This window comes from Pinus tabuliformis, chromosome 5_1 (genome assembly GCF_031772625.1).
Source record: "Pinus tabuliformis cultivar Carrire ecotype Pingquan chromosome 5_1, CPIR1, whole genome shotgun sequence".
Taxonomy (NCBI): Eukaryota; Viridiplantae; Streptophyta; class Pinopsida; order Pinales; family Pinaceae; genus Pinus; species Pinus tabuliformis.
Genome location: NC_142305.1, coordinates 685,650,618 through 685,677,618, shown reverse-complemented (window position 1 = coordinate 685,677,618; position 27,001 = coordinate 685,650,618). Strand labels below are relative to the sequence as shown.

General features: G+C 40.4%; 1 protein-coding gene across 1 annotated transcript in view; it reads right to left on the bottom strand.

Moving 5' to 3' along the window:
* Window positions 1-27,001, bottom strand: part of LOC149166804 (putative serine/threonine-protein kinase SIS8) — a 260,799-nt gene that overhangs the window by 36,663 nt on the left and 197,135 nt on the right. The window contains exons 11-12 of the mRNA XM_089430268.1: window positions 17,069-17,118; window positions 16,731-16,907 (exon numbers count right to left, since the gene is read on the bottom strand). Coding sequence (XP_089286394.1) covers window positions 16,731-16,907; window positions 17,069-17,118 — 227 coding nt within the window. The remainder of the gene's footprint in view (window positions 1-16,730; window positions 16,908-17,068; window positions 17,119-27,001) is intronic.

Below are 27,001 nucleotides of genomic sequence, written 5' to 3'. Positions count from 1 at the left end.
AACCGTGTTGTTTAGAACAAGGAATTTCCAAGCGGAAATTCCAACTCTTCCTTCAGTGAACTTCGAGTGTCACCCTAGAAGAGAATTTGGGGAGTTGATTCCAGACCATTAAGGAGCTATTTTACAGGTTTGTATCAGCTGGTGCTTGCTACTCCAAGGGCAGAGAAGAATTTCATGGGGGTTGAGAGAAGCTAGCAATCAGTGGAGTATTGGCTAGAGAATTTGCAGATATTTATCCTTGGGGAGAATGAGTTTTTCCTTGGTGATTTGTAGGGATGAGAGTGCTGGGTTTTAAAGGGTCGATTTTGTCTATTCTGGGGCCTGCGCAAGGGTTTATTGGCAGCTTTTGTGCACTTGCAAAGACTCTGAGTTTGGGGAGCATTCGCATTGGGATTCACTTGGTGATTGAGGGGAGAAATTAGCAGGAGTTAGGGAGGATTTCTTAGAGGAAGATTTGGGCATTTGGGCAGCGGTTTAATTCCTGTAACTTCTCTAGTAGACAAAAGGGAGCAACACGCAAATTTGGGGACACGAGTGACTTGTGGATCTAGCTCGAACGCTTTTTGGGTTTTGGTGGGTTTATTTAGAGGACGCTCCAGTTAATTTGGAAGATTTTTCCGAGTCCTTCTAAGGGCAGAATTCCTAGTCCATCCAGCAACTAGCAGCAAAAAATTTACTAGATGAGGGCGCAGTTCACTCTGGGACCATTTCCACCACTTGGGTTCGTCAGATGTTTCTAGGTTTTGTTGGAATTGGTGTGGAGAGCCTACATTTAATTTTGCTGAATTTTTGGAGTAGATTTGAGGGTCGAAATCTCAGTTCAGCTATAGCAACAATAGCTAATTTTTTTGGGCAATGCGAGTTGCCAGTTTGGGCCATTTTCAGCTTGGAATTTCATATATTTCCACCTGGGTTTGCATGCTTGTTGTAGCAAGCCCAAGGGCACTCATTTCACTCTATTTGTACTTACTTTCAGCGTTGGAGATTAATAAAATGGCTCAATGGTTCTGCTTTATTTTCCTAGTGTTTTGATATGAAAGTGTAGTATTTGTTTATGGTCGTTGTTCCTTGTACATGTTTATGTTATTTGCTGTAAATTTTCAAATTGGAATAGTACAGTGGCATCAGAGCATAATCTTGGCTAGCTGTGGGGAAGCTAGCAAGATCATGGAAGTTTTAGACATGCATGCACAATGATTGGTGACTTTATGGACACTCCAATGTCGCAAAAGGGGAAGCGTACACAAAGGATCAAAACCAACAGATCCCAGAAGGGATGCAAAAAATGATGGGAATGTTGATACATAACCAACAAAGAAGCCACACACATGCATCCGCAGTCCAGCAAGACCATACCCATGGCCAGCTTAGCCAACCTACCATGCCTCATTTTTTGGATGAATCGGAGAAGGAGAGGAAACCAAACATCCTTGTAAATTTGATGAGGTCCTTCATGGATAGGATTGATGAGTATGAGGCATTAGACCCCAAGATCAAAAGGGCTCTCTCATTTGAGGAGCATAGATCAGTGACTGGATCATCATATAGAGGAGGGTAGTTAGAGGGTGAGACCAGGAGGTGCTTCTGCTAGGAGACTTGGTTTTAGATATCAGGAGCATGAGGCTGGTGGCACACAGGAGGAGCACATAGATATACCCAGAGTGATGCAGGAGTCACCTTTGTCAAAGATTTATTTGATAGCTCCAGTTGACAACTTGGTGGAGACAGTTGAGCATACACCCGTAGGGCCATCCTTTGAGGATGTATTTGTTGATGATGCACCCAGAGTTGTGACAAAGTTTCCAAATGATGACCGCCTACAGAAGGTTGATGAGGTGCCAGGAGACACAAAGGTATCCAACGTTGATGAGGTACCAAGACACATATCCACCATTCATGATGTGCCTGGAGACATAGAGGTATTTAGAGCTATAACTAAGATTACAAATGACAACCACCCACAACAGTTTCAACAACTTCAAGCCGACCTTCTAACATTGAAAAGGAAGATCACGACAGTCCGAGATGTTGAAGAATCTAGGGCAAAGTAGTGTAAAGTGATTCTTCGCTACTTCATAACAAATTGTGATGCACTTTTACAATTTATCTTCTTCTTCTTATTAGTGTGTGCGTGTCATCAAACTACTACCAAAACAAAATAACAAGAACACAAAGTTTGGCTCTCTGCCAGGGACAGCCTCTCCACTCTTAAGAGGAAAACCCTTTGTAAGTTTTCTCTTATTGAAGCTTCTTATTTGAACAACTGCCAAACCCTAGACCCTTGACTAGGATATCCTCCAAGCATGAGTCAAATCCTTCCTCTTTCTGCACTATGACTTCCGCCACATGGACCTCTTCCTTCCGGAACTTGGTTCCTTAGTACTTCATCCTTCTTCTGTTGCCTGTCCAACTCAGACTTCTCTTCTTCTTAGGAGAAACCCTAGAACATTAGGGCTTCTTTACTTCGCTATAGGGAGAACCTTCTTCGCTTTCCTTAGACACCTTGTAGACCTAGTTATACATCCAAATGAGGTCTCTTAATGTGTTGCCTTCATCTGTTGTCAAATCCGCAATAGTTGACTTCTGAAATCTTCGCACGTGTGAAAAGAAACCCTAAACACAGTCTCATTTTCTCGTTGTCTTTTATTTCTTCTTCGTTGGTTAAGGAGGCCTTATAGTCCTTGTCTCTTAGCCCAAAACCAAGATACTTGTCACTGTAATTTCCTGTTGTAGGAAGCAACCTTTGTCTTCGCATGTGTGGTTGTTGATGCCCTAGAAAACGTCTTCTTGCCTTCATTGTCTTGCCTCCTTATCTCGCTGTCCTTGTAACCCTTTTCTTTTGTTTTTCTTCATCCTTATTATTCCTCTTCTTGCTTACAGATTTCAAAGTGAATTCGTTACACTTTTTGAGTGCACAACCTCTATAAATAGAGGTTTGTCCCTCCTCTTCAAGCCGACTTAACTGTCCATTAGGTCGACTTGACAGTTTTGTTGTAATTCATCTTTTATTCATTATTTTGCTTCTTGGAGACTTCGTTGATGCTAGAAGAGGATTTGACTATGCTTGGAGGTGTTCCCATGACCTTGTATGATGTAACATGCCCTCAAGGGGTCTCATCATAATTACATTTTGACTTTGACTCTCTAGAAGCACTTCAAAATGTGCTTGACCTATTTTCAATGAGCAAGAAACTCATTAACAAATAATATCAAAATAATTTCTCTTTTCTTGAATAAGTACAAATATCAAAATTACATTTATGAAGACCTAGCCTAGTTACATTGCCTTCAACACTCCCTCTTAACTAGGGAGGTATTCATACAACATTACAATGTGTTTGGCAATTTTCAATCTTGAAGAATTCACATAAGAGAAACCGGATTTGCAATCCATCTATTATAGCATCATATCCATCAGCATTGTCATAGTGCAGGCCTTGACTAATAGCTCCATCTCTTTACGAAACCATGAGCTACAATGTTGGCGAGACCAACGATTTATAGACACCTTCATCATTGTCTCTCAAGGTACATACCCACCCGGGTGTTCTCCGAGTATGACCTTCTAGGACTATTCTTATCTTGGGTTCCCAGCCCTCAAAGATTATCGGTCTTCTTGCCTACTCTTGTCTTGGATGCCCTACACATCCTCAAAGAGTATCATATGCCAGATGATTACCTAATCCTCCCATTCTTTCTTCCAAGTGAAGACAAGAATGTTGTGTCTATCTTGCGTTCTACATTTCCATTCATGGCATTCATCTGACTTATGGTTGTTAGTCTTGGTCTAGTGCATGACCCACGAAATGGAAAACACAATAGTCACTCATTTGTAATCAAGGGTGTTCCAGAACTCCCTCTTGATCAGGGACTGGTCAGAGCTCCCTCTTAACTGGGGACTCTTTCCTTCATCAACAGCTTCTTCTTTGTGGGTCCTTCATTTGCTTGATCTCCTTCCTTTCTTCATGTCATGAAGTCTTTGTTCGAACTTCTTCTATGTAGGGTACCATCCATCGATCACTTTCCTTCCTGGATTGTCATGTCTTGCTTCCTTCATGGAAAGTGCCTTTCTTGTCATTCATCAGGTTTTCTTGTCATCTTGGCTACTCTTTTGTCATCTTGTCCATGCTTCGGAATATTATTCTCATGGATGCTTTGATGTACTTACTAGGTTACATGCGTTGACCTAGTAGCCCATCATGACTTCATCCTGATATTGCTTCAACATTGCTTTTTCTTTTGTTGGATGGCTTCTTCATCACAACATCTCTGTAGAGTAGAATTAGTTATCTGCACCTTTTGTATCTCCAAGGCCTTCATAGGTGTCAAGGGTCCTTTCTTCCTTTATCAGAGTTGTCCTACCTTCTTTCGGGAGATATCTTCAAGGCATTTTGTTAGATAGTGATTCTCGGTGATCATGGTGTTCTTCACATGCTTGATCTCTTTCTTCATTTGCTTCTTCTCAGATAGATAGGTCAACCATCTAATGCTTCTTGTGAGAGCATTCCTTCATTGCTTGCTTTCTAGACTTGTCAGCATTTCTTCTTGCTTCTTAGTCAGCAATCTTATGCTCCTTATGTGAGCATATTCTTTTGTTGACCTTCATTGCATCGTGGTACATGCCTTCGAGCATGTTCTTGGTGAAAGAGATTCTTTCATGCTTGATCATGTTATAGAACTATACCCATGACTCAATAATATACAAATGATAACATGATTAAACTTTAATGCATACATACCTCATCTTGATTCTCCTTTGATCATCCTTTGGTGTGGTTGTTCTTGCTTCATCTTAGCTTGCATGCATATCATTCTTTTCTTGAAACCCATGAATGGGATTCCCAATGAGACATCTTCTTTGGTCCATGAACCTTCTTTTGAAAATTCCAACATAGGATCTTAAAGATCCTTGCCTTGCAAATGTTTCCTTTCTTTTGATGATGTAGGTCTTCTAAGATTTTTATCATGATAAATTTTCTTTCATCATGTATGAGGTCTATGCTAGGTATGCTTCTTATACATGAATATCTTGAGCTATATCTGCCATGCTCCTATATTCTAGAAGATATTTTTACTTATACATTTTTGTTCTTATCATAAATGCTACATCTACATGAGTAACTAGAACTCTATGTACAACATGTTGCTAGATTCTAGAGGATGCTTCTAGCCATGAAATTTTAAATTATCCTACATGCTCCTATCCTACTCAAAACATTGAAAGAAGTCTAGAAGTAAAGAGTTTGACCTAGTCATAGTAGAGATCCAGAGGATCTTCCTTCTTTTGCTTCTTTCCTTCTTTCATCTCCTGAGTCAAGTGAGCTTCTTCCCTCTTTCTTTTGTTGTTATTGTCCTTCTTAAGCTTAGGGCAATTCCTTTTGTAATGTCCATATTATTAGCATACAAAACATTGGATCTTGGACATGTCTTTGTTGTTTGTTCTTCGTGGACCAAACTTGCCAAATTTACCCTTTCTTTTGGCCATAGTAGAAAATGCTTGCTCCTTTGATCCCACATCTTCTTTTGCCTTAAGTCTAGTTTCCTTTGTTCTGCATAGAGACCACATTTCACTGAGAGTGGTTGCTTCCTTCTTGGCATATATGCTAGATGTGAAGTTTCCCCACTCCTCAAGTAGAGCATTGAGTACTACAGTTGTCATCTCCCTGTTGGACATAACTTCCCCAAGCTCTTGAGGTTGATCTCTCATTTCAAAGATTTTCATGACGTAGGGAGCTATTCCTTCCATTGTTATCTTCATCTTGTATAACTCATTCCTTAGAGATATTACTTCTCTGGTTGTAGATATCGAGAATAGCTCTACTAGCTTATCATAGATTTCTTTCGATGTCTTAAACTTGGAGACATAGGGAATGAGAGAGTATTTGATTAATTCTATTAGAATCCTTTGAGCTCTTGTCTCATCCTTATTGTACTTGGCTAAGGCTTGAGTCTGTACCTTAGCAAGGATAGTTATATTCCCTTTGACATGCTCTAGGAGTTCATTCTCCTTGAGTAGTAGATCAGTCCTCTTCTTCCATGCAAGAAAGTTATTGGTACTTACCAATTTATTGCTTTCCTTGCAAAAACACATTAATGTATATTCAAAAGGGGACATGTACTTACTTGATAGATTTTGAGATGTAATGAATTTGCTTCCTCCTTGAAGACTTGATGGCTTGTCCTCCCTGGATTTTGATGTTCCTCAAGTTTCCTTCTCCAAGTGGACTTGCTTGGTGATGAGGTTTGCTTGAAGACTTGCAGCTTGATCTTCTTTGTAGGTGCCTTTATATAAGGCTCTTCTTCTAGCTTTGTAGACCTCCTTGATGAATGACAGATTGTAGATCCTTCTTGTCCTTGAAGTGATTGAGACTTCTAGGCTTGATGCTTCAACTTTGTAGATGCTTCCCCTTGATGAGTGTTCTTCAGTTGCCCTATCCTTAATGTGTCACCTTACCTCTAATACCATGTTGAAGAATCTAGGGCAAAGTAGCGTAAATTGATTCTTCGTTACTTGATAACAATTTGTGACGCAATTTTACAATTTATCTTCTTCTTCTTATTAGTGTGTGTGTGTGTCATCAAACTGCTACCAAAACAAAATAACAAGAACACAAAGTTTGGCTCTCTGCCAGGGACAAAACCTCTCCACTCTTGAGAGGAATACCCTTTGCAAGTTTTCTCTTATTGAAGCTTCTTATTTGAACAACTACCAAATCCTAGACCCTTGACTAGGATATCCTCCAAGCATGAGTCAAATCCTTCCTATTTCTGCACTATAACTTTCGGCACATGGACCTCTTCCTTCTGGCACTTAGCTCCTTAGTACTTTGTCCTTCTCCTGCTGCTTGTCCAAGTCAGACTTCTCTTCTTCTTAGGAGAAACCCTAGAACATTAGAGCTTCTTTACTTCGCTATAGGGAGAACCTTCTTCGCTTTCCTTAGACACCTTGTAGACCTAGTTATACATCCAAATGAGGTCTCTCAATGTGCTTCCTTCATGTGCTGTCAAATCCACAATAGTTGACTTCTAAAATCTTCGCATGTGTGGACAGAAATCCTAAAAACAATGTCCTTTTTCTCATTGTCTTTTCCTTCTTCTTCGATGGTTGAGAAGGCCTTATAGTCCTTGTCTCTTAGCCCCAAACCAAGATACTTGTCACTGTAATTTCCTGTTGTAGGAAGCCTCCTTTATCTTCACATGTGTGGCTGTTGATGCCCTAGAAAACGTCTTCTTGCCTTCGTAGTCCAGCCTCCTTATCTCGCTATCCTTGTAACCCTTTTCTTTTGCTTTTCTTCATCCTTCTTATTCCTCTTCTTTCTTGCGGATTTCAGAGTGAATTCCTTATGCATTTTGAGTGCACAACCTCTATAAATAGAGTTTTGTCCCTCCTCTTCAAGCTGACTTAACTGCCCATTAGGCCGACTTGACAGTTTCGTTGTAATTCATCTTTTATTCACTATTTTGCTTCTTGGAGGCTCCGTTGATGCTAGGAGAGGATTTGACTATGCTTGGAGGTGTTCCCATGACCTTGTATGATGTAACATGCCCTCAAGGAGTCTCATCATAATTACATTTTGACTTTCTCTCTAGAAGCACTTCAAAATGTGATTGACCTATTTTCAATGAGCAAGAAACTCATTGACAAATAATATCAAATAATTTCTCTTTTCTTGAATAAGTACAAATATCAAAATTACATTTATGAAGACCTAGCCTAGTTACATTTCCTTCAACACGAGAGACCATTCTATAGCAAAATGAGGAGTTGGAGGGGATAAGAGCAATCTGTGCCAAGTCAATGGCCAAGTAGACTCATATTGGGGAACAGTTGACATCCCTAACGATGCAACTAAAAGGGTGTACGTTGGAGTGCCACAACATCCCTCTTTAGACATACATAGATGGGGCTTGCAACACTTGCGGGTTGCCTCTACACAGTGGAGAGGGAGAGGTAGGATCACCTCAACAAATTTCAGGTGCCAACTAGACCAGTGAGATGAGGCAACACGGGTTGTGCAGGGTGTTGTTGGTTTGGGTTAGCATCGGATGTGCTCTAGCCATGAAAATTGGTGGAGAGGCTAAAGCACATGAGATCTCCAAGACCCGGAAATGGTTTGGGCAGATTCTACCCGGTTAAGGAGATATTAAAATAACTAATATTTTTAATGGAGTTCCTAAGTCTAAACTTAGGAAAAATAAAATATTAATGGGTATTAATATAAAACTAAGTTAGAAGGTTCTAAAGGACATGGATCAAGCCAAATCTAATCTTAGCCATTGATTAGAGATGTAATCTCGGTCGTTGAAGGACCAACAGGAAAAGTATAAGAGGAGGCTTAAGGGTCTGTTGGAGAATACACTAGAGTGATCAGTAAGTTCGATTTTTTAGAGCAGCGTTTGCTAAGAGAAATCAAATCAGTGATCAATTGGTTGCAACGAGGGGCAGTGAGTACGAGATAGAGAGGCAGAGATAGTACCGACAGACCAGTGCAGAAGCAAAAGAGGCAGACGCTGAGCCAGAGGGAGCCACGCAGAGGCAAAAGGGACTGCGTAGAGGCTAAAAAGGCCTGCATCATCCACGCAGACGCTGCAGGACTGACGCAGAGGGTCAGAGAGGCTGCGTAGAGCCTCAAAGGGCTGACGCAAAGAGTTTCGGGCTAACGCAGAGGCTAGGAGGGCTGACACTAAGCTTCCGATTATGCTGGAGAGGGTTTCGTGGGGCAAACTTTCTAAATGTCTGCTTCCGAATAGAGAGGTATTATTACCGGATTATTTTCTCTGTCGGATGAGCCTATTTGGCACCCAATTGTACTCAGAAAGACTAAATAATAAAATAACCCTCAAAATTGTTGCACCGGTTTTCCCAAGTTTGGTTTTTACGGGGACGAGTTGTCCAAAATAACGGTGTCACTTGTGTGTTTGCTATTTCTTTCAGTTGTTGATTTGTAGACGGTTGAGATTGTATTGTGTTTATTTCGATATTTATATGTTTAAATAACTTGTTCATAATTAACAAGTAGAAGAAATAAACCAGAGAATACAGATAAAATTTCTAACAGGTAATACTTGGAAATTTCAAGAGGTGCAACATTCATAGGATGGAGGGCTAGTTCCATGTACGAGACTTCATGTATTCGCTCCCCCTCTCTTGGGGTTAGATGGAGAGAGATTTTGAGTTGGCACCTAGTGGAGTGGGTTGGACTTATGGAGATGGTCGTAGTCAGGAGTGAAGCTCAACAAGAGCTCCCACACATTGGAGATATTGGAGGCCTAGGTTGGCATTGGGATCCAGAGGGGGCCTCCTACCATATACTGATGACGCAGTATGACGAATGCTGGGATCCAAGTGGGATTCCACACTATGCTATGGATTTGGCTAGTGAGGGTATTGGCAGTGTGGCAGATTTGGTTATTGAGCAACCACACACTTTCAAATCTCCATCAACATTAATGATGGGTTGAATTGACAAGGGAGCAGGCAGACTCCGCGAGTTGCTTGGGCATGTTGGTTGTGCATGGAGTCACAAGGAGAATAGCATACTCTGGCAAGGGCTAGTCGGAGGGGGGGGGCATTATATGGAGACCTTACTCTCTTAGTGGCATATTGGATGCAAGAGCTACTGAGGCTAGAAACAATAGTGTCATTCTCGTTAGCATGTGAGGAGCTAGGCCACTCAGGTCTACCAGGGCAAATGAGGAGGGGTAGCCAACATCATGGTGGATTCACTAACAAAATAGTTGATGCATTGACGCATGTGGGATGGCCGATGATGCAGGGTGGTGCGATAGTTGGCGTAGGTGTTTAGTGGTGCGCAGAGTTGTGCCATAGAGTTCAGTGTTCTGTAGAGGAGCATAGAGGTGTATATAGGAGTCTCGCATTGTGTGGGCTTGCACTATGGAGTAGAGGAGTGATTCACACCACCTTGAGGTTCCGCATGGAGTGACAGCGATTTCATCATAAGAGGGATACCGACTGATTCAGGATGATATGGTAGTTGGTAGTGGTGTCAAGCAGTGCACAGAGGTGCGCAACCGGATGCAATTGTGTGCCAAGGGGCACAAAGGTGCATGTTTGTATGCAGAGGAGTGCAGGTATACTTGATTGTACGCATTGATGTGTGACATTAGCCCATTGGATTTTGCAGCATTATCTTTAGGGAGACTGCCTAATTGGGACAACAGCCATACCCTTGGGTGTAGCTCACTCAAGATCGATGGGGATGCAAATGAGCATCATTTGATGATATCCATGGGGACTTATGCGCCTGTCTCACTTCCACATTCTTTGCAGGCACAACGAAGTTGGATGTTGTAGCTTGATGCCTTCATCACAAGCAGCGAGACGTGGGAGGCTCACTCGAGACAGTTAGTTGGGATATAGAGTATCCAGAGAGAGACTTCTCATCAATGGCATTCGATCAAGGCACGAGCTGACAGGTACAGGCTTGGGGAGTCCATGGTTTGTCGTAGAGGTAGTGTATGCTCCACCCTTGAGTTCACACTTAGGGAGGTGACCATGAGTGAGTTGCAGGGTGCACTTTCGGCAGGACAACTTGAGGTGTTATGTGAGCATGACGTACAGGGGATGATAGTCCTTGTTAGCGGGAGGGTTCCTAGGTTCTAGGAAATATTTGGGTACATCATCAGGAGTTGGGATAGCAGATTTCGTTGTGTGGTCTATCAGGAGCAAAATAGTTTGTCATACGCACGACAAATTCTTAATGTTGGGTGCCCATCCATTGGATACATACAGGGGTCAGAGACGAGGCATAGAGGGGTCCTAACAGCTAGCAACATGTCACGGCAGCAGGCAGTGAGGATGGGGAGTTGTGGACCTCCAGTATGGTTATTGGATCCAAGGATCCAATTGATTGGTGTGATACTCCATTACTTAGAGTGCACGGTTAGGATAGCAGGTGACCTAGTTCATTATCATGTTGACACATGGAGGATCACCGAGATCTTCATCATATGGCTAGGCAAGTGGTTGTTTAGGATTAGGGTGGGCCATAAAGCGATAAGTGCGAGCATTGTTGAGTCACCTTGGCAGGTTGGGCATAGCCTCGATCATCGCATACATTATGGTCGAGAGTTAAAGGAGAGGAGGTTCTGGTGTGAGCATATTAGGTAGTCAGTCATGGACAGAGTTTTTCAGGGTCAACAAGACAGTTTCTTTCTATGATGGGAATGGGACCCTGGCATGACAATACTTGATAGTTCAACTACCCTTAGGGATGCGCTAGTTTCAACGGGGGGAGATCATTCTGATCTCCCATTGGACTTTAGTGACTCGCTGATGGCATGGGAGACTTCACCATCATGGCAAGTTGGTCAACAAGAGGATACCAGGGGAGGTTCATGCGGGAGGGCATGGGAGACTTCATCCCCACAAGGATTGGGCTGTATCTTCAAGAGTTTACTCTTGGAGTGCATGAGAGGGACTACTCAGTAGGGAAGCTTCATCAGGAGTTGGACAAAGTCCTACATTATCATGATGCTCTACTTATTGATAGTGTGTAGAGAGCTTCTGGTACCTATACCTAGCTGGATAGCAAGTGGAGCAAGTGATGCTTCACATTGATCAAGATGGCTTGGGATACTGGTATCGAGGGATTCCTTCATGATAGGACAGTGCAGAGATCAGGGAGGATTCAGTGGCACATTTGGGACCCTCATATTATTGGTGGTGACAGTGGTGATCAGCAGTGAAAGAGGGCACTTGTTCAAGCATTGCTTGGGGACAAGCAATTTTTGGCAGGGAGAACTATCAAGTCCCCCATAAATAGTTTTCTAAGTAAAATCATCATTTTTGCAGTTTCGGCGTTGAGAAATATTTTTGGCATATAAAACTTAGGAAAAGTGGGTTATGGAGGTTCCACTTAATTTTTGGAGAAAAAGGAGCTTGCAAAGTTTAGAGAAAAAAAAAATTAAATCTGTAGTGGGATGTGGGGGCCACCCAAAAAGGGGAATTCAAACCACTTAGGAAAATCGAACCAAGGGAGGAGGCAAAAAAAGAGTTCAAACTAGTGGTGACTACAAAGAGGAAATGGAGCAACAACTATAAATAGAGGAGAGCCTCATTTGGACATCTTTGGTCATTTTACAATTCAACCTTAGTTCTCTTGAGTTGTTTAGCCAAGACAACCATTTTGTTTAGAGCAAGGAATTTCCAAGCAGAAATTCCAACTCTTCCTTCGGTGAACTTCGAGCGTCAACCTAGGAGAGAATATGGGGAGTTGATTCCGGACCATTGAGGTGCTATTTTACAGGTTTTTTTCAGCCGCTGCTTGCTACTTCAAGCGCGTAGAAGAATTTCATGGGGGCTGAGAGAAGCTAGCAATTAGTGGAGTATTGGCCGGATAATTTGCAGAGATTTATCCTAGGGTAGAACCAGTTTTATCTTGGTGATTTGCAAGGGTGAGAGTGTTGGATTTTAGAGGGCCGATTTTGTCTATTCCAAGGCTCGCAGAGGGGTTTACTGCCAGCTTTTGTGCACTTGCAGAGACTTAGAGTTTTGGGGGCATTCGAGCTGGGATTTGCTTGGTGATTGAAGAGAGAAATTGATAGGAGTTAGGGAGGATTCCTTAGAGGGAGATTTGGGCATTTGGGTAGTGGTTTGATTCCTGTAGCTTCTCTGACAAACAAAAGTGAGCAACACAGAAATTTGGGGACATGGGTGACTTGTGGATCTAGCCCGAACACTTTCTGGGTTTTTGTGGGTTTATTGAGAGGAGGCTCCAGTTAATTTGGAAGAATTTTCTGAGCACTTCTGAGAGCAGAACTCCTAGTTACATGCAGCAGAAAGCAGCAAAAGATTACTCGACGAGGGCACAGTTCACTCTGGGACCATTTCCACCACTTGGGTTCGTGAAATATTTATGGGTTTTGTTGGAGTTGGTGTGGAGAGCCTATATTTAATTTTACAAAATTTTTAGAGTAGATTTGAGCATTGAAATCTCAGTTCACCTATAGCAGCAGCAGCGAATGTTCTGGGCAGTGCGAGTTGCTAGTTTGAGCCATTTTCAACTTGGAATTTCATATCTTTCCACCTGGGCTTGCATGCTTGCTGTAGCAAGCCCAAGTGAACTCGTTCCACTCTATTTGTACTCAGTTTCAGGCTTCAGCATTGGAGATTAATAAAATAGCTTAATTGTTCTGATTTATTTTCCTAGTGTTTTGATATGCATGTGCAGTATTTATTTATGGTTGTTGTTCCTTGTACATGTTTCTGTTATTTGCTGTAAACTTTTAATTTGGAATATTACATGTTTCCACATTTTGTAGGGACAACAAGACCTGAGCAGTGGCTTCTCATTTACAGTCTGTGAAGCTAAACTAGCATATTATATTATAAAATGTTTGTAGCCAATTTATTAGTCTAATAATGCATGACTCATTTTTTTATTTATAACACACAAAATATTGTGTGTGTGTGTGTATTAATCAAAATTTCTAGCGGGATAGATAAAACTATTTTAATATATTATAAAAATATATTACATTTTTTTCCAAGGAATACCTTAACCTAAAAATATCTAGATGGAGGAAAGCTCACCACCAACCACAACATTGGTTGGTGACCCTGAGGGACTCAATCAGACCTAAGCCTATGACCTTAGTCCTCACCATCAACAACATGTCTTGGTGGAGGTTCAACCAATTGAGCTAACCTCTGGGGATACTATTATCATGCAAATCTGCATCAATAAACCTGTCTAATAATTATAGAAAACCAAATCACTGCTGGAAGCCTCTCTGTTCAAATTAGTGTTTTTCCAGTCTTAGGGGTGTCTCTCGAGGTTGTATGTTGTCATAAAACCAATTAATTTGCATGAAATCCAAGTTTATTCACACACAAAAACTCATTGTGAGTTGCTCTTGAGAATTCAATAGTGTGGGTAAATTCTTACTTATTTCGTAGGTGGTTGGGATTAGATTTCTAGAGATAGTTGTAACAATAAATTAACAAAAATGGGTGAAGTGAATGTGGGCCTTAGGTGAAGAAATTCAAAATAAGTGCACCATAAACTAGGATAACATTACAAATAATTTAACCAATGACAACCAATATATTCAAGGAGCTAAAAGAAAGTATAATTGGACCAAATCATATGTTACCCAAAAGACTGACTGCAGCATAGTAAATCACAGGTAGCAGGAAGCCATTAATCTCCTTGCTTGCAGTGGAGGTAGTGATCCAGGATCTGGAGGATGGAAGGGGAAGGACTCATCTACTGCAACAAAACTGTCAAAGAACAAAATTATCAGACCTCCTCTGCTGTCAGCTCTATCTAGACAGAAGCCATCTCTAAGGAAATCAATTTGCCCTTACAACTGGATGAAAGCAGAAAAATATGCCAAATTATATCACCCTTTGCATGGCTGCCAACTCGGTTTACAGCTGTTTTAGCAGGATTTTCTCTGCTGTTTTAATGACTGCTAAAAACAAAAAATTCCAGCAGCCAGATAGGTTGAATTCTTCCTTTCCATCTTTGTTGTTTCAATCCTTATTCACTGGCATCTTTCTGTGGCTTATAAAACACACCAAATCTGTCGTATTCAATCTTTTTCCAGCCTTATTCCTGGTTTTTTGCTGCTGTCTTATCCCCTAATTCTCTGGCAGCTTTCAAGGATATTTTCCAGGTTTAAAAGTATTGTTTAAAACATCAATCGACCATTAAAAGAGGTCAGCCTATTCCCTTTTAGACACTAGATAGGATTAGCATGATTTTCATGCAAAAAAAGTTCGCAAAAGCAGCCTACTTAAATTCTTTCATCCTTTGTGGATTTTGATTTTATTCTCATCCTAAAAGATAAAGTCAGTCTAAGCTTTATCTTGGCAAAATCAGAACGGAAAATTTAGCATGCTTGCCAAATTAAGGATGAGAAAGCGAGTTAGGGCATAAAACACTTAATTTAAGGCTTCAATTTAGGCTACATATAATTAACACATGCCAAACATACCCAAGAGGTCAAACTAGGTTGTGGAGACATCAAACTTAGTATATGGAATCAAGATTTGAAAGTCAAACTTGGCAAGAATGAACCTAAACATAGCCATTCGAATTAGGATTCTGACATGAATGAGACAGACTTTTCATGCAAAATGGACATCCTCCACGAAGCTGCCACATGTCACCCTAGGAGAGAATCCACCTGCATAGCACTGATATTGAACACCACTCTTTCATCCACCAAAACCAGGAAACCACCCCACCACTACATACATGGAACCATAGCATCCCTATACCTGCCATATATAGAAACTCCTAAATCCTAGATGTGCCCAAAAGCAGTCTTCTTGAAAAAAAGCAAGCAAAAAACAGGAAACACTGTTCATGAAGAGAGGTAGCATTAGTGTGTCTTCTGAAAAAGCAAAAACCAAAAAAATAAAGGCAAGCATGATCATGTTGCATGCAGGAAAAAACAATCCCACTAGACTCGCTCTTTTACAAAGACCCTGAATATAGAAAGATCTATGTCATGCTACCCCCCAAATCTCGAGCTTTTGAAAAAAGCGAGCTGTTAAGCATAGCAGTTTTCTTTGACTCTGGTGGAACTGGCTCTGAAACAGGCTCTGACCACTATAAATGTCTGGATGCAAATTTGTAGTGAAACCAGCCTGATGGAATCCTGCTGGATCTTAACCCTCCAGTTGTGCAGGCAATCTGGGGGTTAACAGGATCATAAACTATATTACATGTATACAAATGTCAAATACACACTTCTATCATAGGTGGATGCATAATACTAGCTTAGTATATTATAAAATATCTATATACTGTATATATCATTAGTTCAAAATAGTATTTACATATAATATATTATAAATATTAACATATGATATAAATAGTTCATATATTATGCTATTTTAAATTTCTGTATAAAATATTTTTTAGTTTTATATTTTGGGGAGTGTTGTCCCCTCTGTTGTCCCTGAAATTTGCGAGGTCTCTCCAGCTGACCATGCAATTCATTCCCCACTGTCGAAACTCAACGAACTACAATGGCTCTAAAGTATTGGTTGAAATTAATCATACATTAAGACATAGAGAGGAGGTCTCTGTAGAATTCCTTTGAGGAACTGTGTTTCCCAGGACCAAAATATTTTCCTATAGCAACTAACATAATAAGATCAAAGAAACACAAAACCTTTAAGCATATATTTGATCAATTAAAAGGTTTGATTTTAGACTTCTCTTTCAGTATTTATGTAAGCTCATTTTTTTGCAGTTTCAGCAGCCCATTGTTATTGCCCCTTAGGGGATCCATAGGCTACTTAGTTTCCTAAAAGTTTATAAAATCACAAATTCAGTCATTCTAGATTTCTGTGATGTCCAACCACAGATGAAAACACACACTAAATTGGATGTTCTAAAGGACAAACAGTCCCAACCAGCCAAGGGAAATTTATCAAAATGGCCTAGACTAGATGGCATCAAGATTCAATACAGTCTAAGAAACTGAGGGAAGTTTTTATATGACCATCTTTTCAATAAAGGATACAACTGGGCAGCCACATTTTTACAATGGATAGTCTGATAGGAAAATAAACAAATATAAATTATATTGGACAGAATATAACATGCTGCAACCAGAAATGTAAAAGAGTGTAATAACAAGTGAAAAACTAATGTTTTTAAGCATATGTGCATTCATGAAATGTGATATGCTCTAGCACTGCTAACCAGGAGTTAAAAACACAATGGGGAGAAACAAGATGTACTAACTTGTGCCAACATTTCATTATAATGTCGGCAATCATGGGGTCCATATCACTTGGAATGTCAAGTCGGCGATGCTGAAACCCAACAGCCCCCACTACTTGCATGGGATTCATTCCACTCCAAGGCTGTTGCAGAGTAGCAAGCTCCCACAATATTACACCAAAGCTAAACACATCACACCTGCAGATGCAATAGGCAGTCTTAACCAACAAAAAACATTGAATTATTTCATAAACCTCAAAAACATAAATAGGTAGAAATTTGTATACATTAGGATTGGCACCTCTTCTCAGAATTATGCCTAAAATTTAAATCTTTTTATTAAGCATTATTGGGCTTACTTTTCATTGGACGGTTCATTACGCAAAACTTCAGGAGCCATCCACTCAGCCTGGAGTCAGAAAATGGAAATTCAATCAAAACTGCCATGCAAAAGATTCTAATCAAAGATTTAAGAAATTCACAATATATTTCATAGTCGTGATCAGAGCAGCATTGCCTAGAAAGATGGTGATAACTATTCATGATCACAATCAGTAATAATATTTTATTGTATCCATTAAAAGCTGAAGAAAACAAGATACAACTACTTCAATAAAGGTATAGTCCACCACATTTTATATCCAAGACTCAACACCTACTTGAAAACTAAACCCCTTGTGAAGACAATAGATTTATTGAAGTCCGCATACTATCACAATATAAGAATCTTATTCGCCCTCTAAGGTATAACGTTGCATTTATGTAAAAATAGCCAGAGGATAAAAAGGGAGGAAAATTATGCCTTACCTTTTATAACCTCTGTTGTTTATCCAATCATTTTTTTCCTAAACCTTTAATTTTAGAAAAAAAAATATTCTATAAACTTCAAACATAAAAATTATACATAGAAGTGCGATTAAAAATAAAAAGAAAAATAATAGAAGCTCAGCATGATTGGAAAAAGTTGCATCCATGGCTGTGTAATGCATAATCTCTATAGTCTAAATTTTTCTACGAAACTCAAGCCACAGTTCCCTTGTCTGTTAAGCCGGTTTCCATAGTGTTGCATTTCATCAAACCCTGTAATGATGAATTGTTAAAATCATGTAAATCATTTAAAATGAACAGTGGAAATTTCCTCAATTTGTTGAATCATTGCAAATGAAAAATGGTGACTACTTCAACTCGTGAATAATTCATAACCACAAGTAGCACCTGCCTTGATGCATAAAAATAGGTCAAACGATAAATAAAATAGCAGGGCAAACTACGGTTTGTTATTCAAAGAAACTAAAGTCGAATTTAATCTACATTATGCTAAAACCATAATAAAAATGAAATTCTCACCTGATGATTTAGATTAAATTCACTACTGATAGTGCATTATTTTAATGTCAGGTTACAATATTCTACATATATAATACTTGGATATTATTTTCTTTGTTATTTGTCAAGTGCTTATATTTTATGGTTATTTATTTCTATCTTTGATTGTAATGTTTTCCTCAAATATGGCCCTGTCCCGGATTTAAGTCCACACAGTTTTCACCTTCTTTCTGCGGATGTTTTAACTTCAAATCAAAGTTCCAAAATGGAGAATGTCCAACCCACAACTTGATAGACCAACCAATAGGCAATGGCTACTCAAAAACTGCATGTCCTTGCGAAAAAAAAAACAACCCTGTACTCATCATTGTCTGTGGTTTACTAGTCTTGTAATTACAAATACACTTCAAAAATTCTATCATGAGATCAATATTTTTCAGTTCCGTACCTGTTAACCCCTAAATTTGCCCCTTGCAAATCTGGAGGGTTAAAGACCAACATATTTCATCAGACTGGAGGTTCAGAGACAGATTTACTTGGGCTGGGGGTTGGTTCCCAGAGAGACTGGTTGCAAGATGGATTCAGTGATGATTCGAGCACAGTTTTCACACAGGTTGGAGAGACCTACTAATTTTAGAATGTCCCCTACTTTGTAGAAGAGAGTTCTGGGGCTTATATGATAGCATAAATTACATATTCACCCTTATGAACTCAGGATTTCAGTGAGGCCTCTCCAAGTGACATGCATGGCACTTAGTATTTTTCGCAAGTTTAGTCCAAACTCACATGTCAATGATAATGGCATATTTAGAATCCATGCAACATTCTAAGTCCGATGAGCTACTTTAGGGTATGTGAGCACTTTTTTATTTTTAGCATTACTTGCATGTCAATTTTAATCGTAGATTCAGATTCCTTACTGAAATACAAATCCAATAAGTATGGTATTATGAGATTCTAAGCACTTCCTATTTGTAGCAATTGTCACGTTTCAGATCCGGTTACATATTCGGACTCCCCATTGAGTTCTGAGTCTAATGAGGGTGATTTTTGTTAGAATTCCACGCACCCTAAGTCTGGTCTATGCCTTAGATAGGAAACATAAACACACTGAAGATGCCTAACTTTAAAACAACTTTTACACAGCTGGAATATATCAGCAACTCCTTTTCTGACCTTTTAGCCCTTGCTGCCAGATGTTCCAACCTTTGTTCAACCTCCCGCCTGCCCTCAGCCAGCTAATTCTAGGTTGTGACTGCTTCACCAGGCATGCAGCCTTCTCAACCAGGTCAGCGGCCCTCCTGCAGCTATCTATGTGGCTTCCTGCGGCCTGCACACAAAAACTAATCCAGCTGTCCTGGAATTGATCTTCTCCTTTAGACCATAACTTCCTCACAACTTGTCCTCACACTCCTGCGATTAGGGAACCCTTGTGACTCCTTTTGCTGCCTTTTTCACCACACAAGAAGAATGATCCATTTTGCTACTTGTCCCTTGTATTTATACTTTTCCAAGGGGTGTGAAACCCCAAGGGTCGTGTCTCTTGGCCTTGCTGGACGCCCTAAGTAGACTTGACTCTTAAGCCGACAATAATTAAATTTAAATATCAAATGTCTTTTCCTTGGGTGCAAAACTCCAGCAAACAAACCCAAAAGCCCCAAGGGCTTTTCCAACCTGAAACACCTTACGAGCTACCAAACTTCAACACTCCCTCTTAGTGAGGAAGGTATTTTCACCTGCCTCCAAATCTTATCCACGATTACATCCTTCTGGAAGACGTGGATCTTCAAAGACACCATGCTCCTAGAAGCCTCCCACTTCAAAGCATCCTACATGGCCACCCAAACCATGACTTTCCTTGTTCCTAGAAAGCTCTAGTTCCATGACCTTTCCTTGCATGGCCATGACTTCCTTGCACGTGCCATGACTTTTCCTTGCATTGGCTATGACTTTTCTTGCATGATCATGACTTTCCTTGCACAGTCCATGACTTCCTTGCATTTACCATGACTTTTCCTTCCGTGCACTATGACTTCCTTGCATGGTGTATGACTTTCCTTAAACACACCATGACTTTCCTAGCATGGCCCATGACTTTCCTTGAACACACCATGACTTTCCTTGCATGGCCCATGACTTTCCTTGCATGGCTTGGAAGACTCCACTTTCTCACTTGAACCTAAAGATTAGACTTCCATTGGGCAGCTAACTCTCCCTCTGAGCCCAACTCTCTCTAAGCCGATACAACCTTCCCTTGGATTACTTAGCTTTCCCTCCCTAAAATTGTTACAACTAAACTTGTGTCCTTTCAAGGTCAGTGTCAAGGTGTGTTTGAACACTTGGCCTAGTCCACTCTAGACCATCGCAACTCAACTTTGCAAGAGTCCTCATCATCTTGGGTCAAACACCTCATATGCACATGGCTCCACTACCAAATGTGCAACTCTACAAACCAATGAAGATACTATCTCACAAAACTCATCAAACTGCAATCCATATAAAGCTACCTCGTCGATGCCAAACCACTCACTGGCAAGGCACCTATGCTGTCGCAACTTACTTTGACAAGTCAATGAAATTCCATCAATGGTATCAATAACCCACCATTCAACATACTGTTCTGCATTGAGTTCTCTGTCAATCCTCCAAAACTCCCATTCTGCCGCCCCAAATTGCAATAGTCCAAAGTTACTTGTCTGAACATTTTACTCCATGACTAGCCAACTCACTTGGCAACATTGTTGCTTTCTGCAGCAGTCACAAAACTCCCTCTCAGAGCCGCCACCTATGCACATCCTAGATCCAACTGCTCTTTGAACTAGCTCAGATCCCATGTTAGAATTCCACGCACCCCAGGTTTGGTCTATGTCTTAGCTAGGAAACATAAACACACTAAAGATGCCTAACTTTCAAACAACTTTTACACATCAAAATATATCAACAACTCCTTTTCTGACCTTTTATCCCTTGCTGCCAGTTGTTCTAGCCTTTGTTCAGCTTCATGTCTGCCCTTGGCCACCCTATTATGCCCTTAGACAGCTTATTCAAGGTTGTGGTTGCTTCACCAAGCCTGCATCCTTCTCAGCCAATCCAGCAACCCTCCTGCAACTAGCACTACGGCCCTCCTATGGCCAACTTAATGGATTCCTACAACTAACTATGCGGCTTCCTACGGCCTACAAACAAAAACTAGTCCAGTTGTCCTAGAACTAGGTCTTCTCCTTTAGGCCAGAATTTCCTCATAGCTTGTACTTTCACTCCTACTGCTAGGGCACCCCTGTGGCTCCTTTTGCTGCCTTTCTCACTACACAAGAAGAATGATCCAGTATGCTCCTTGTTGTATTTATACTTTTCCAAGAGGTGTGAAACCCCAAGGGTCATGTCCCTTTGCCTTGTTGACCGACTTGAGGTGACTTGACCCATAAGCCGACAACAATTACATTTAAATATTAAATGCCTTTTCCTTGGGTGCAAAACTCCCGCAAACAAACCCAAAAGCATCAAGGGCTTTTCCAACCAGAAATACCTTCTGAGTTACCAAATTTCACCAATTTTGTCATAATCTGAGATATTTCAATTTTAACAGTATTTGCATGGCAACGCTGACAACATATTTAGATTCCCCATGAGATTTCAACTCTAGTGAGTATAATATTGTGGACATGCATGCAACTCACTACTTTTAGCAATGCCTACTTTTAGGCATATTATATATGGCAAGGTACCCCTTATCTATTCCGAGCCTTTTCCATCTTTTCCTATTTTTTTGGGTGGTGCAGCGACTTTTGGCATCTCTATTTATAATAGTAAGACAGATGGCAGTTTGAGAGGTGGACACATGGTAGCTTATGGAATGGACATTTTGTGAGATTTTACAAACGAGTCATCAATGATGTGGCAAAGCACATGGGTGGATAGAGGAGTGATGTGGCATTACAACAATTTACTTTTTAGTCCCTCCTGTCTATTTTTCTCTTTCCTAATGGACATGGCCTTTATTGTACTTCGAATATGTAAAATTTACCCAAGGATAATTTTATCACAGGTTGAATTTACTCAAAGATGTTTTTACCCAAGTCGAATTGCCCAAGGACATTTTTATTTTCTGACGACACAAACACTTCAGTTAAACTCAGGCATATGCCACTTCACTTAGTTTTTCCTCTCCAATATAGTTTAGTGGATGGCGATTTAACCCTACATTTTTTTTTCAAGTGTACATTGATTTCCATTTTAGAGGTAATTCAACCTCCTACTTTGCTTATGTAAACTGGATGAATTAGAAGGGGGAAGGGGTTATAAATACATGTGGAGGTCCAACCCACAAACGGAATTGTCTTGAGCAAGCAGCAACATTACTCTCTGTTGATTTGGGGTAGCATCGGATGTGCTCTGGCCATGAAAATTGGTGGAGAGGCTAAAGCACATGAGATCTCCAAGACCCAGAAATGGTTTGGGCGGATTCTAACCAGTTTTGGAGATATTAAAATAATTAATATTTTTAATGGAGTTCCTAAGTCTAAACTTGGGAAAATAAAATATTAATGGGTATTAATATAAAACTAGGTTAGAAGGTTCCAAAAGCCATGGATCAAGCCAAATCTAATCTTAGTCGTTGATTAGAGATTTAATTTTGGTCGTTGAAAGATCAACAGGAAAAGTATACGAAGAGGCTTGAGGGTCAGTTGGAGAACATACTGAGGGAGACCAGTCAGTTCGATTTCTGGAGCGGGGTTAGCTGAGAAATTAGAACTAGTGGTCTGGAGAGCAGCAAGAAGCAGCATGTACGAAACAGAGAGTCGGGAACAGCACAGAGGCTAGAGAGGCAGACGCAGAGGTTACAAACTGCGCAATCACTGGAGGGTCTGCGTGGGTGACGCAGAGAGGCCCAGTGTTGACGCAGAGAGGCAGGGGCTAACGTAGAGGGTCTAGGAGCTACGCATAGGTCAGCCAGGCTGACACTGAGACTGGGGGAAGTGCTGAGGAATTTTCTCTCTGTTGAGTAAGCCAGTTTGGCACCCAATTGTACTGAAGAATTGCTGGATAATAAAATCCTCCCTTGCTGCACTGGTTTTCCCACATTGGGTTTTTCCGGGGACTAATTGTCCAAAATATTTGTGTCGATGTGTTAATTCTTGTGCATGTGTTTGTTTATGTATTATGATGTGATATCTGCAGTAGAATTTATTTTAATGTTTACAGAAGAATTTTTGTAAATAACTTATCAGGAAATAAGTAGGTAAAATAAATCAGTTGTTGCAGTGATAGAATTTTCACATGGTATCAGAGCAAGTCATCAGAGACATGAAGGGAAAATCAATTATGGGTTGAGACCATGATGTAGAGGCGTCTACGTCAAGAGATTCGCACAAATTTTCAGAAAATTGCACAAGAGAAAGTGATTTCGATTTCTCTATGTTGGCTTCCAGACTGGAAGAAGAAGTGCCTTGTGTGACTAACTCTGCATCATCAGAGGTATGGTATATAGACAGTGGGGCCTCTTCGCATATGATGGGAATCCGGGAATGTTTCTCAGATTATCGGGAGGAGAAGATGAACTTTTAGATCACCATCGAGAACAAGGCAAAATGTACTCCAGTAGGCAGGGGTACCATAGTTTTTCAAACAGAAACGGGAGAGCGGTTCCATGCTACCAATGTGCTGCATGTACCAGGATTGAGGATGAACTTACTTTCCGCATCACAACTTCAAGGCAAAGGCTATGATGTTTTCTTCATCAAGGAGAGTATACGTCAAACACCCGAGCTGGAAAAAGAAAGTGCAAATCGGGATCAAAAGTAACAAGTTGTACAAACTACAACTGGAATAACTAATGGCACTAATAGGCAGTCATGGAGACAAGGATCTGAATGAACTATGGCATAGAAGAATGGGACATTTGCACCATGGCGCTCTGAGAATTCTCAGGAGCATTGTAACAGGAGTTCGGGATCTTAGTACACAACAAGATGATGTATGCAAAGGATGTGCTCTAGGAAAGTATGCCAAGGCAGCATTTCCTAGAAGTAAAAACAGGGCCAAGAGTGTTCTAGGATTGATACACTTAGGTATCTGTGAACCCATGTCCACTAAAGCTCTTAGTGGTGTCGAGTACTTCCTTACCTTCATTGATGACCACTCAAGGAAAACTTGGATTTATTTTCTAAAAACCAAGGACGAGGTTTTTTGTCGATTCAAAGAGTTCAAGGCTCTGGTGGAGAATCTAACTGGGAAGACAATAAAAGTTTTGCGCTCAGATAATGGTGGAGAGTATGTTGATAAGGACTTCACTGATTTTTGCACTAAGGAGGGCATCAGAAGAGAGTGGGTAGCTTCGTACACTCCGGAGCAGAATGGGGTAGCAGAAAGAAAGAACAAGATTATTGTAGAAGCAACTAGGGCCATAATGTATGATCAGGATATGCCAAAATTCATGTGGGCAGAAGCATGCAACACAATAGTCTATGAGAGGAGGAGGATGCAGCAGAGGAGAGCAGTGGTGACCATGACAGATTTTGATGATGATGATGACTAATGACTAGTGAGCTACCTACTACTTTGAAGTTGTTTTGTCTTTGATATTTCTATTTTCTATTGGCATTGCTACAACCTATGTAACACATTTTGATTTTGATGACTTAATGAGAAAACTACAATTTGAAGTTTCTTGTCTTTCTCCTATTGGATCATTGATGAATCTGTCACAATTGTATTTGTATGCATAATGTTACTTTGTATAACTTACAAATTTTAAATTTACATTATAGAATCTAGATCTATGTCTGAATTTGTATCAGGAATGAGAATTTGTGTAAGAAATATCTAATTTAAAAAAAATAAAAAGAAATAAATAAATATCTATATATATATATATATATATATATATATATATAACGTGTCCTATTCCAGGGGGTCAACGTGCCTATGTTAGACACTCGAATCTCCGTGTCCTACGTGTCCCGTGTCCCTATGTCAGGTGACATAGCTTAGCACAATTTACTTCAATGTTCTTTAGCAGCCCAATAACAATAGCCAATTATTTTCAGTAGCAATCAGATCAACCATTAATCACATTGACAGTAAATGCAGATAGTACATAAAAACAAATGCAAAAGACAAGCCAAGACAACAGGACACCAGATGTGGCAAATGCCAGGGATAAACTGCAATGTGGGGAAAACCCTTTGATCAAATCTTCTTATTATTATTCAATAGTTCAGCAAAGAGGGAGAGTACAAAAGTCAAATAGACTAGCCCAATACAAAGTCAAATCAGCCCTATCAAATTCTGTAGTCAAACTTCAGCCCTAATCAGAAAGTCAACACTGGTCAAAACAATAGAAATTCTTCCTTGAAGCAACTCGGTATTCCTTGGTCAAACTCGGCTAGATCAGGAGGATAAATTCAACCCAAAACAACTCGGTCAAACTCGGTAAAAGGAGAGAGAATACTGCAGTAATTTTCTACAATGAAACAAGAGTGAAACCTGAAGTCAACGCAGGTCAACCAACCCAGAATTCCTCAATTTTTGTGCCCAGCAATGCAGCGTAAGAAAATCGAAACTTTGGCCCAAAAACCAAAGTCCAACTCAGTCAAATGCCCCTTGGTCAATGTTGGTCAAACCCGCTCCTGATGTCTGAAATTCGGCCTGTAATTTTCTGCCCAAAAAATCATCCTCATTGCCACACGTGTGAGAGAGACAGAGAGAGAGGGTGTCCAAGTTGTACGAATCAATCTGATGAAGAGAGCGAGAAGAATGTGCGAGTGAAGGATGTCCAAATGAGGTGTGAGGTCTCTTCTATTTATACACATCGTTGTGGGTGAAGAGACACATCCATTGGGTTTATTGAGCCTACATTAAGCTGAGGTCAACCTGAACAATTTGCACATGTGAGGAAATAATTTCAAAATCACACTTCTGCTTGTCCGAATGTGATCATATTTATATCAATCTTGGACCTCTCGAAAAGAGGAATCAATGCAATCATCTCCATCAAATGAGTTGTCCCAAGGTGGAATTTGGCCCTAGTTGCCACTTTTAACACTCCCTCTCAACTAGAGAGAATTCCACCTGCCAATCCATTTGCCATCATCATGCCATCCTGTCGTCATGTACCATCTCTGTCATCTCTGCTCTACTATGCTGAACCATGAAGTAATAATGAAGAAGAAGTGATCAAGAGTAAGTCATAAGACCTTACCACTCTCTACTGGCAAAATCCAGTCCACGGATAGAATCTCAAATGATCCCAGATCAAGTTATTGAACACCATGCATCCTAGTCATAGGGAGTACATGATGCGTCCATCGGTAGTGTTATGGTCCCTAACCACTTTTCTTAACTCATTGGCCAGATGAGAGGTACTTCCCATGAGTCCTAGACTCCATCGGTAGGATGTATGTTGGGGCATCGACAAGAGAAGGTGAACCACTCATCCTGCTCATATGTCATAGGAGAAGGTGAACCATTCATCCTGTGCATATGTCACATAGGAACACAAGCATCACTCTGCTGCCAGCGAGCCTAGTCAATACCTGGTGAAGTTACTTGCATCACCTCTCTACGCAGGAATCCTTTCTCTTCTTTCGCCTTATTCATTTTTCGTTTTTTAAAACTTTTCACTTTTTCATTTTTTCATTTTTCATCTTCTTAACTATGCATAGCACTTATTCATTTCAAAGGCGGAAGAGGGATCGAGAACAGAAGAGGTTGTTCCTTCAAAGAAGTAGTTTATGTATACCTCTAACGTGCTTGTTAAGGTTTTCCCCCTCACCTTACTCTACTTGATTGAGCTGACAAGGATTAACCCAAGAACAACCGACTATAATAGGTGATACTAGTTAGCGCGCAAGCGTTGTGTTTTCACCAAGGTTCACTTCGAACAGTACTTATTTTCCATTAATGTATAATGGACTAAAGACAGCAAGTTCTTACATAAGAGAGCAGACAACAGATAACCAAATGTT